This window comes from Branchiostoma floridae, chromosome 12 (genome assembly GCF_000003815.2).
Source record: "Branchiostoma floridae strain S238N-H82 chromosome 12, Bfl_VNyyK, whole genome shotgun sequence".
Taxonomy (NCBI): Eukaryota; Metazoa; Chordata; class Leptocardii; order Amphioxiformes; family Branchiostomatidae; genus Branchiostoma; species Branchiostoma floridae.
Genome location: NC_049990.1, coordinates 2807655 through 2819277, shown reverse-complemented (window position 1 = coordinate 2819277; position 11623 = coordinate 2807655). Strand labels below are relative to the sequence as shown.

Here is an 11623-nt window from a genome sequence, read left to right as displayed (position 1 = left end):
GTTAAATTCTTAACATCGACTAAACCTGGACGGGGGGGGGGGGGCTCATTCGGCCCCCTATTCGTAATTTAAAAGTGTACGATCACCAAATCTGCAGGGGGTGATATGCTTATCAAGTTTTATAATTCCTAAAGTTTTGATATCATTATGACGCAATAAATGAATTTTTTGGCTAAAACTCGGAATTTCCATAATACCTTAATATTTTACACAAAAAATTACCAATAATGGTTTCTTATCAATATTTAAGTGGTATAAGAGTTCTGTTGTCAAAAGCCGACGAAACAACGTCAAAATGTCGTCAGAAATGTCTGTATTTTTGCTATCCGCCATCCTATTTATTACACTGAACGACCCGTTACACCTAGTCAGTGGCTTGGTTGAATTTAAAATCTATGTACCATGTATCTGTTTGACTGGAAATGTGCATTGGGGTGAATAACCTTTTGTCTGTGTGCGTGTGCGTGTTTATTCTAGGTAAGTCATAAAAAATAAAGTAGAAAAAGTAGTTGAAAATAACAAGAGCAGTAAGATTTCCACTGCTACTTAATTTTCAGCTGTCGATGCTGAAATGTGTAGAAAAAAACTTCTTGGCTTCTTATAAATTGAACACCCAAATATTAGTATGTATCGGTGCAATGACCGAGTGGGTAAGGTGTTCAACTTGTATTCGGTAGGTCGTGACTTCGATCCCAGGCCGAGTCTTACCAAAGACTTTAAAAATGGTACATGCTGCTTTCTTTGCATAGCACTAAGCATTTGGGAAAGAATATGGGAATTAAATACACATCACTACCAGCACACCAGCCCCCTGCTGTAGTGACTTGCACAAATGTGTGGCCCAGGGGCTACAGAAATGGAGATGGGCACCACCCTTACGCATCTGCACAGATGTACGTACGGGCAACTTAACTTAAACACGGGAGGTTATCAGTATGTCATGATAACCTCTCGGTCATCGATGGTATTAGTTGGATATTCGTCACTACATAGACTTAGAGATAACACACACGTGTCGTGCTACAAGGGTAAATAAAAACCGGCAGCTATGACTCCTATTCTAGATTAAAGAGAAGATAATAATATTATGCAACAAAGATAAATAGTAGTTTGTGACCCGTAACGTCATGAACGAAGTAGCTTATCAACAACCTGTTAGTGATAGGAGTCCAGTTCTATGTCACATTTCTTTGTATGCAAAAGCTATTTGCCACGGACTGGGCTGGGCGGTTATTTCGTTAATCTGCACAGACCATGTGACTGGTCACTATAGTGGCGGACGATTGGTCACCATAGTGAAGGTCGATTGTGTGGTATACTGTGGTGCAATATAATTAGTAAGGTTTATGGCCCAAACCGCAGAGGTCCCAGATTCAAAATTGTTGTGCCCTTGTAAAAGTCACTTTACACTAATCTCCAAGCAGGTCTTGCTGTGGCAAATGGGAATGAGTTTAGCCGGCAGAGGAGTTATTGGCCACGATAACTCCTCTACCGGCTAAACTCCTTCCCATTTGCCACAGCAAGATCTGCTTGGAGATTAACTTTACACGACTTTCCTCTCTTCGCTCAGGTGCAAATTGGTACTGTCCCTCTGATACGAGGTCCCGTGCACGTGTTTGGAAGAGCTACATCTCAAGCACGTGAAAGAACCCGCCACACTTATTGACAAAAGTAGGGGCCCTTCCCGGTATGAGTGGATCAAACCGCACAGTCTTCTGGTCTCCGGGTTGACATCTTGAAACGGTGATCATATTTTATGTCAATCATTCCACAAATGTATTAAAAAAAATGTTTTGGTAAAAAAATAATAAATAGATGAATTGTGGTTTTCCATTGGTGCTCTGGTATGTCAAAAATGGACTAACAATGAGTTTTGCCAAAAAACGACAGTTCCGGCGGGTGGCAATAGTTTGTTTAAACATACTGTGAGTAAATTTACTCGTTCTTACAAAACAAACTAGCTACAAGATAACGCAAAGTGGACACGTAACTTCAGAGTTCAATGCCCTAGAGGGCGTTCACATTTTAACACGAAAAAAACGGTCATACCAAAAATATAAACTTGGGTGAGTCCAATTTTTGTGTTGGATATTACATCTTAACTCGTTCAATAAAAATATAAAGCAATTGGAAAATTGTCATGAGAGTCAGAAGCTGGTGTGTTACGCCGAACGGCGTTTATACCGGCTGTATATATACAAATACAGATGTTTAAATAGTACCGACTGCTATGGCTTTGTTATTTGTATGTCAATGCTTTATGTTCAGGGAGATTAGCTACTCACAAATCTATGTATGTTAGCTAATAGACTCCATAAAGCATCCAACGAATTAGTGTCCTTGCCAACTTATATTGACAGTGCCACCAACACAGTACAGACTAGGGCTGGGTATCGGTACAGCGTACTGGTACAAAACCGTTTTTTTTCTTATTGGACCGGTCCAGAAAAACCGGATCTGAAAAAATAAGGTGAACCGGATGTTGGACCGATTAGAAAGTTATCAGATTATTTTATCAGGCATTCTCACGTTTTGGCGCTGAAAATAATAAGAGTGAAGTAGTGTAGAGTTTATAGTAATTTCTACCAAGTTTTACAGCCAATTGTACAGGTGAAGTTAGCGTTGTAGGATTTCAAAACGCCAGTGTAAGTCTAATACTCCACCAAACAGATTTCTTTGTAGCGAAATGGACCAGTGGTATGAATCATGCTGCATTAGGTCCAGGTTCAGGTCCGGACGGGGCGAGATCACTAGCGTTTTCGCCCCCCTTTAGCGTTTTCGCCCCCCCTCCCTAGAGCAGCTGGTTACTACATATTACAGGTGCGCTACCTGGTACTATACTGCACCTGGGGAGTAACGTATATGGTGTGTTACCTGGTACCAATATGGCACCTTATTACCGTACCGTAAGATGTCATACGTCGAAAGTCGATACTATATTGTTAGGTGCAAACATGACATTGAAATGGAAAAGACAATTTCTGCAGCTGAGGTGGCATAAAAACAGTGCTACTGCGAACGTAATCAACACCGTCTATGGTACGGAATACGTCAGCTATATGTTTTCAATTTGTCACAGTGTTTTCTTTCTTGTGCTGGAAACATTTCCAAAGCACTAACAAAAACACACGTGAATAATAGTTTCTCATTATAAACACTATCTACGCGCAAGTTGATATAGCTGTTGTACCAGTCTTAAGAAACACGGGTAAATGCATCAGTTCCTAAATACTAGAAAAAACAGTCATGTTGGAGGTTAAGATATCCCTTGGCCAGGTGCATATAACAAAATGTGCGTTATTCTAATTAATACCTAATATTTGCATAATTAATAAAGACATTACATAGTTCTTTTGTGGTCACTTCATGGTAAAGACTTCATATTGGAGATATATACGTTGCTTGAGGACAGGTGAATACAATGAAATACATCTTATGTCAAGACTTAGGTATATGCAATAATGGGAATACAAGGGACCCAACCCTCCTTGTCTGAAACAAGTTCAACTATCTTATTACCATGTAATTACGTTAATATTGATACTATGAATGGAGTTATGTCAAACTCGTGTACTTATATCATTCTGAAACTGCATTTTGTGATTTATACCAATCAACTTAAAAAATGTCATGTAAACCCATTTTTTTTTGGGGGGGGGGGCGAAATCGCTAAAGGGGGGCGAGGTAGGGGGGCGAGATCACTAGCCGGGGAGGGCGAGATCGCTAGTGATTTCGCCCCGGGGGGGCGAGATCGCTAGTGATTTCGCCCCCGGGGGACGAGATCGCTAGTGATTTCGCCCCCGGGGGACGAGATCGCTAGTGATTTCGCCCCCGGGGGGCGAGATCACGAGGGGGGGGGGGCGAAATCGCTGTCACACCGGTACCCAGCCCTAGTACAGACATAAGGTAAATGTAGTCTTTAACCTCCCCGACCGAAGTCAGGTACCCATGTTTACACCTGGGTGGAGTAAGAAAGGTCATGTAAAATGCCGGTCCCAAGGGAACAACGTTGGGAGCACGGTGAGGATTGAACTCAGGACCTCTAGATTCGGAGCTGAACGCTCTACCAGCACCGGCACGCTCGGCGCCACATCTAGAGTATCTATCATTAGAGTATCTATCGATCGTTTTAACTCTAACCCTAAACTTTTGTGTGCCAATTCCACTATATAGCATTCCTGATTGATAAGTACCATCTAACATTACCTGCAGAGTGGGTCAAAGGTATCTGTCCTCTAGGTTTTTTAACGTGACGTGGCAAGCGTCTAATTGGTTGTTCGCTGAAAATAAATAAGGTCTCCAATGATGAAATGACAACGTAACGATCACAGTAAAAGTTTTGGCATATTTTTGATACCAGGTTTATTTCGACACGTTCCTAGTCACCACATGCTTCATATGTCCACCAGTTTTCATTCCATATTATCTATATCGACAGAACTTCTGCTTCGTGTCCTTTTACCCCTGGCGAAAAATCTATCGGACGACGATTCTGCGGCAATCGCCCGAGCTTCGCTTATAATGATAACTTTATTGCACAACAATTGTACAAGGTATAAAGTATGGCTTATATATGTGACAGGGATGGTTTTCAAGTGCAAATACGTGCAACCCTCTGTCGATCTTAAATATGGCCCATCTTCCATCGATTCGCCCGACGATCGAAAATAATTTGACAGGGGTATTTCAAGTCCTACAACGCCGTCTCTATTTCCACGATCTCATAAGGCGCTACCAGCCACTTTTCTAACGCATCGGGACCGGGTCTCTCGGCGGGGTTTCTTCGCCAACAGGCGCGCATCAGCCCGTACAGACCCTCCGGACACCCCGGTGGTCTCGGCAGGCGGATCCCCTGTGCTAGGATTGCTGCTAGCTCGGGAACATTCGGGTGAATCTTGTCGCCGTAGCACGGATCTTTCCCCAGTGTCGCGATCTCCCATAGCAGCACGCCGAAGGACCAGACGTCACTCTGACAGGTGTACTCACCGGTCTCGATGGACTCCAAGGTCATCCACTTCAGCGGAAGAAGTTTGTGGCTCGTGGAGACGTAGTTATCGGCGGTGTACACGTCTCGTGCCAGCCCGAAGTCGGCCAACTTGGCCATATCGTCCACCGTGATCAAGACGTTCCGAGCGGCCACGTCGCGGTGAACGATGCGCAGACGTTCCAGTTCTCCTAGCGCTCGTGCCACGTGCACTGCGTATCGGAGAAGACGGCGAAGAAGATCTGGAGCAGTCTGACCGTCCTCCTCGCCGCATCTAAACTGATGAAGGACCCACAGAAGATCTCCTTTCTGGCAATATTCTAGAAGAAGATACTTCTCATTAGCGGTGATTATCCCAAGCAGTTGGACGATGTTTGACTTGTGAACGTCGTGGTTTTTCTCTTCGTGTACTACAACTAGTATGGCGGCTTCTCGGTAAAAGTCTCGGTAGGACTGTGCGTCTTCTTGACGGACTGTCTTGGCGGCCACGACGATTTTACCTTTCGGTGTGCGAAGCTGGGCTTGTATGACATCCCCAAACTTTCCTTGTCCAATCAGATCCCCAGGAGTAAGATGGCGGATCTTCTTTTCCCAGCGCCTGAGCCAGCCCGGTTGTAGGCTCTGCGCTAGATCCTCCTCCACACGCCTGAGCTCACGGAGAACTTCGGCTTCCTGGTCGTCTTTTTTCCCGGAACAGCCAGTCTTATAGAGCACGACTAGCACTACGATAACAACTAGGATTATTGAGCTCAGGGGAACAAGGATTTCGAGTAGCGACGCAGCCTGAGTGACGCGAAGCTCGTCACAGTCCCTCCCTCCCCACGGTGGCGCACAGGTGCAGTTGCCGTCCACGTGGTGACAGGTGGCGTTGTTCTTACAGCTGCAAACCCGTCGGCACCGCCAACCGTACCTGCCTTTGGGACAGGGTCCTCTGCAGTCCGACCCGTACCAGCCAGCCGTGCAGGCACACTTGCCGTCGGTATGGCTGCAGCTCCCCCCATTGCAGTCACAGGTCTTTCTGGCAGAAAATCCAGGCGGACAGACACAACCAGTCCAACGGTCACAACCCGTGCCTTGTACGCAATCACACGCTTCATCACAAAGTTTGCCTTTTCTATTTGGAGGGCAGTTAACGTTTAACACAATTGTTGCGGACAAGACCTTTCCTTCTTTGTCTATGGCCTGACACGTGTAGGGGCCGTTATCGTGTAACTCTGCGTTAAAAACGATGTCTAATCGCTTAACACCTTCCCTTGTGATCACAGATGCGTTTGGAAACCGCAGCGACAAGGTGTCGACATCTATGTTATACACGCGGCATTGAATTGTCACGTTGGCGGAAATGTAGATGGCTCGCGAATCGCTAGATGTCGTTGTTGCGGCGATGTCAGGTTTAGGAATGTCACAGGCTACACCTTGCCAGCCGTGTTGACATTTACACGCCCCATTAAACCCGTGACAGCGGGCGCCGTTCTTACAGATACAGTCTTGATCGCAGAGAAAGCCGTATTTCCCAACAGGACAGCCTTGCGGAATGAGTTCTACATCTGCCGACTGTACATGTACAAGTTGCGTTGGGTTTTGGGGTCTGTCTGCTCTCACTGGTCCTCCTAATTTGGGAACTTTACATTTGTAACGTATGTTGCTCTCTGAAGGGAATGAAAAGGTCAACATACCGATAAACTTCGGGCTATTGATATGGCTAGGAAAATCCTGTTTCAGACGATACCTTTGTATATTGGGATCCACAGAAGGAAGCAGTTGAATGGAAAGTTTGGAATTATTGGAATCTCCTCGACAGGTCCCATTATGGGCTTGCCAGGACCACAACTGCTCCGCCAAGACGATATCACTATCAGTACGCACAGCCAACATTGTCTTTAACTGACAATTACTGATTTCTGAATCCAACAGGCAACACATGTATAAGACTCTGCTTTTTCCGATTATTAGACTTGCCTTTTTCGTATCTTAGTTCTACCACATCTCCGGTACCTGTTTCAGCTTCGGCGCTTATGGCCAATTTAAACAGATATTCTCTCGTGTCCTTACCGGTGGGGTTGATCGGAGTCTCACACGTCTCGTTATACACGGGAGGATAGCCCGGGACGTCGGTAACCTGTATCGACACACTCCTGACTTCACGACGATCCCCAACGCGAATCTTGATAGTGTATTCCGACCGTACTGACCAGTCCAAAGGGTTGGCAACAACAAGGGCGCACTCCTTAGTCAGAAGGAACCTGCCGTACGGATCTCCCTCCGTTTTCACACAAGGAAGTTTCGCTTTCTGTAGCGACGACAAACACGACGCGTCCACAACCTCTGTCCCGGGTGCCGCATTTTCAGGCACGGAAACATTGAAGGAGCAAGACTCTGGTAACGAGGCCCCACTCAGGACGGGATAGATACCAAGCAGCAGTGTTACTAGTAGGATAGATGCCATGACGAGGCCGTTTGTGGCTGTGTAGGGAGAACCCTGACACAAACCGTGCAACCAGACAGCTCGCCTTGTTCTGTACACGGTGGTGACCTCGTAATTATGGTTTATTTTTAATCTGTAGCCTTAGGCCTTGTTCACACTAGTGCGTACATTCACGTCCGTATGAGATATGTAATGACAATTTTGGCTTAGGTAAAGTTTTTGGGGAAGACATTTATCATATTTCTACTTTGAACCACCACTGTAAAGCAGCCCGGTCATCTGACAGAAACACTGCTTCTTCTGCCTCAAACTTTACATAAGCCAAAATATAATATCAAGTGAAGGGGGCACGAGGAAACGCACTAACGCATCTTTTTCATGTCGTGCACACTTAACTTCCGTTTTTATACGCCTGTGTAAACTTGCAAAAGGGCATAGATGAGGAATGAACTGAGAACAGAGATTGAGTTTTTTGTCAACATTTTTTTTTTCTGTAGAAAGCACACAGGCCACATTTGATTGTTGGATGAGCTGCATCACGTGACCATTAGCGTCACGTCTCCATGACGACCAGCAACGAGACACCGACTTTGATATTACCCGGCCTAAACCTAATAAATTTAAGCGTTGTTCTCACTAAGTGTTGTGTTGTGTTGTATTGTGTTGTGTTTGTGCGTGCGTTTGTGTGTGTTTGTGTGTGTGTGTATGTGTGTGATAATTACAGTAAAAGGTTTGGCATATGTTTGATACCAGGTTTATTTCGACACGTTCCTAGTCACCACATGCTTCGTATATCCACAAATTTTCATTCATATTATCTATATAAGCAGAACTTCAATCGGCTTCGTGTCCTTTCCAAGTCTACAACGCGGTCTCCATTTCCACAATCTCATAAGGCGCTACCAGCGACTTTTCTAACGCCTCCGGACCGGGTCTCTCGGCGGGGTTTCTTCGCCAACATGCGCGCATCAGCCCGTACAGACCCTTCGGACACCCCGGTGGTCTCGGCAGGCGGATCCCCTGTGCTAGGATTGCTACTAGCTCGGGAACATTTGGGTAAATCTTGTCGCCGTAGCACGGATCTTTCCCCAGCGTGGCGATCTCCCACAGCAGCACGCCGAAGGACCAGACGTCACTCTGACAGGTGTGCTTGCCTTTCTCGATGGACTCCAGCGCCATCCACTTCAGCGGAAAGAGTCTGTGACATCCGTCATGACTCGTGGAGACGTAATTATCAGCGGTGTACACGTCTCGTGCCAGCCCGAAGTCGGCCAGCTTGGCCACATCGTCTACCGTGATCAGGACGTTCCGAGCGGCCACGTCACGATGTACGATACGCAGTCGTTCCAGTTCTCCTAGCGCTTGTGCCACGTGCACTGCGTATCGTAGAAAACGGCGGAGCAGATCTACAAGAGCCTGACCGTCCCCCTCGCCGCATCTAAACTGATGAAGGACCCACAGAAGATCTCCTTTCTGGCAATACTCTAAAAGAAGATACTTCTCCTTAGCGGTGATTATCCCAAGCAGTTGGACGATGTTTGACTTGCGAACATCGTGCCTTTTTTCTTCGTGTACTACAACTAGTATGGCGGCTTCTCGGTAAAAGTCACGGTAGGACTGTGGGTCTTCTTTGCGGACTGTCTTGGCGGCCACGACGACATTCCCTTTCGGTGTGCAAAGCTGGGCTTGTATAACCTCCCCAAACTTTCCTTTCCCAATCAGATCCCCAGGGGTAAGATGACGGATCTTCTTCTCCCAGCGCCTGAGCCAGCCCGGCTGTAGGCTCTGCGCTAGATCCTCCTCCACAAGCCTGAGCTCACGGAGAACTTCGGCTTCCTGGTCGTCTTTTTTTACGAAACAGCCAGTCTTATAGAGCACGACTAACACTGCGATAACAACTAGGATTATTGAGCTCAGGGGAACAAGGCTTTCGAGTAGAGACGTAGCCTGAGCGACTTGGAGTTCGTCACAGTCCCTCCCACCCCACGGTGGCGCACAGGTGCAGTTGCCGTCCACGTGGTGACAGGTGGCGTTGTTCTTACAGCTGCAAACCTGCCGGCACCGCCAACCGTACCTGCCTTTGGGACAGGGCCCTCTGCAGTCCGAACCGTACCAGCCGGCCGCGCAGGCACACTTGCCGTCGGTATGGCTGCAGCTCCCCCCATTGCAGTCACAGGTCTTTGCACAGTTTCTATCGTACGTGCCCTCATGACATTTTCTCTCGCACTTGGTCCTTGCAGTGAATCCAGGCGGACAGACACAACCCGTCCAGCGGTCACAACCCGTGCCTTGTACGCAATCACACGCTTCATCACAAAGTTTGCCTTTACTATTTGGAGGACAGTTAACGTTTAACTCAATTGTTGCAGACAAGACCTTTCCCTGTTTGTCTCTGACCCAACACGTATAGCGACCGTTGTCGTGTAACTGTGCGTTAAAAACAATGTCTAATTGCTTTACACCTTCCCTCATGATCCCAGATGTATTTGGAAACCGCAGCGACAAGGTGTCGACATCAATGTTGTACACGCGGCAGTGAATCGTCACGTTGGCGGAAATGTAGATGGCTCGTGAATCGCTAGGTGTCGTTGTTGCGGCGATGTCAGGTTTAGGAATGTCACAGGCTACACCTTGCCAGCCGTGTTGACATTTACACGCCCCATTAAACCCGTGACAGCGGGCGCCGTTCTTACAGATACAGTCTTGATCGCAGAGAAAGCCGTATTTCCCGACAGGACAGCCTTGCGGAATGACTTCTACATCTGCCGATTGTACATGTACAAATTGTGTTGGGTTTGGGGGTCTACTTGCCCTCACTGGTTCTCCTAATTTGGGAAATTTACACTTGTAACGTATGGTGCTCTTTGAAGGGAATGAAAAGGTAAACATGCCGATAAACCTCGGGCTGCTGATGTAGCTAGGAAAATTGTGTATAAGACGATAACTTTGTCCATAAAGACCCACATTAGAAAGCAGTTGAATAAAAAGTTTTGGATTATTGAAATCTCCTCGACAGGTCACGTTACGGGCTTGCCCGGACCACAGTTGTTCCGCTGTTACTAAATCATTCAAGGTATGCACAGGCCATATTGCTTTTACCTGACAGGTATTGCTTTCTGCATCCAGTACTTGTATAAGACTCTGCTTTTTCCATTTTTTGGGATTCCTGCCTCCTTCTTGTCGTAGTTCTAGCACGTCTCCGGTCTCTGTTTCAGCCTCAGCGCTAAAGACCCATTTAAACAGATATTCTCTCGTGTCCTTACCGGTGGGGTTGATCGGAGTCTCACACGTCTCGTTATACACGGGAGGATAGCCCGAGACGTCGGTAACCTGTATCGTCACACTCCTGACTTCTCGACGATCCCCGACGCGAACCTTGACGGTGTATTCCGACTGTACTGACCAGTCTAGAGGGTTGGCAACCACAAGGGTGCAGTCCTTAGTCAGAAGGAACCTGCCGTACGGATCTCCCTCCGTTTTCACACACGGAAGTTCCGCATTTTGCAGGGCCAACAAACACGACGCGTCGACAACCACTGTCCCAGGTGTCGCGTTTTCAGGCACGGAAACGTTGAAGGAGCAACGCTCTGGTAACGAGGCCCCCCTCAGTACGGGATAGATACTAAGTAACAGGGTTACTAGGAGGCTAGATGCCATGACGAGGCCGTCTGTGGCCGTGTAGGGAGAACCCTGACACAAACCGTGCAACCAGACGGCTCGCCTTGTTCTGTACACGGTGGTGACCTCTAATTATGGTTTATTTTTAATCTGTAGCCTTAGGCCTTGTTCACACTAGTGCGTACATTCAAGAGCCAACACCTACCGTGGACCCAATATCTGGAACAGCCTACCACCAGACATACGCACAGCCCCAACTCTGGCTTCCTTAAGAGACTCTTAGAATAATGGAAATGACCGAAATCAACGGACTCAAATCATTTCTCTGGCTATCATGTACTTTGTACCATGTATGTAAAATTGTGTATATAGACTTACAAGACTCTATAGGACTTGAAGACGTAAACTGTATCTCTGTGATATATGTTTTCTGACCCTTGCCTCTTCCCTCATGACCTCATTGAAAACACACACACACACACACATACACACACACACACACACACACACAAACACACACACAAACACACACACACAAACACATATAACGTTATAGGGAGAAAACAACGTCACATCAGTGATAAAGCGTTATACAT

General features: G+C 46.7%; 2 protein-coding genes across 2 annotated transcripts; both read right to left on the bottom strand.

Moving 5' to 3' along the window:
• Window positions 1–4628: 4628 nt before the first annotated feature.
• LOC118427989 (proto-oncogene tyrosine-protein kinase receptor Ret-like) lies at window positions 4629–7430 on the bottom strand. The gene is made up of 2 exons (XM_035837954.1): window positions 7037–7430; window positions 4629–6633 (listed from the first exon to the last, which is right to left on the bottom strand). Exons 1-2 carry the CDS (start codon window positions 7428–7430, stop codon window positions 4694–4696), a joined length of 2334 nt encoding a protein of 777 aa, XP_035693847.1. The 3' UTR covers window positions 4629–4693.
• Window positions 7431–8151: 721 nt separating this feature from the next.
• LOC118427988 (proto-oncogene tyrosine-protein kinase receptor Ret-like) lies at window positions 8152–11066 on the bottom strand. Its single transcript, XM_035837953.1, has 2 exons — window positions 10580–11066; window positions 8152–10171 (listed from the first exon to the last, which is right to left on the bottom strand). Exons 1-2 carry the CDS (start codon window positions 11064–11066, stop codon window positions 8271–8273), a joined length of 2388 nt encoding a protein of 795 aa, XP_035693846.1. The 3' UTR covers window positions 8152–8270.
• Between the last annotated feature and the right edge of the window lie 557 nt (window positions 11067–11623).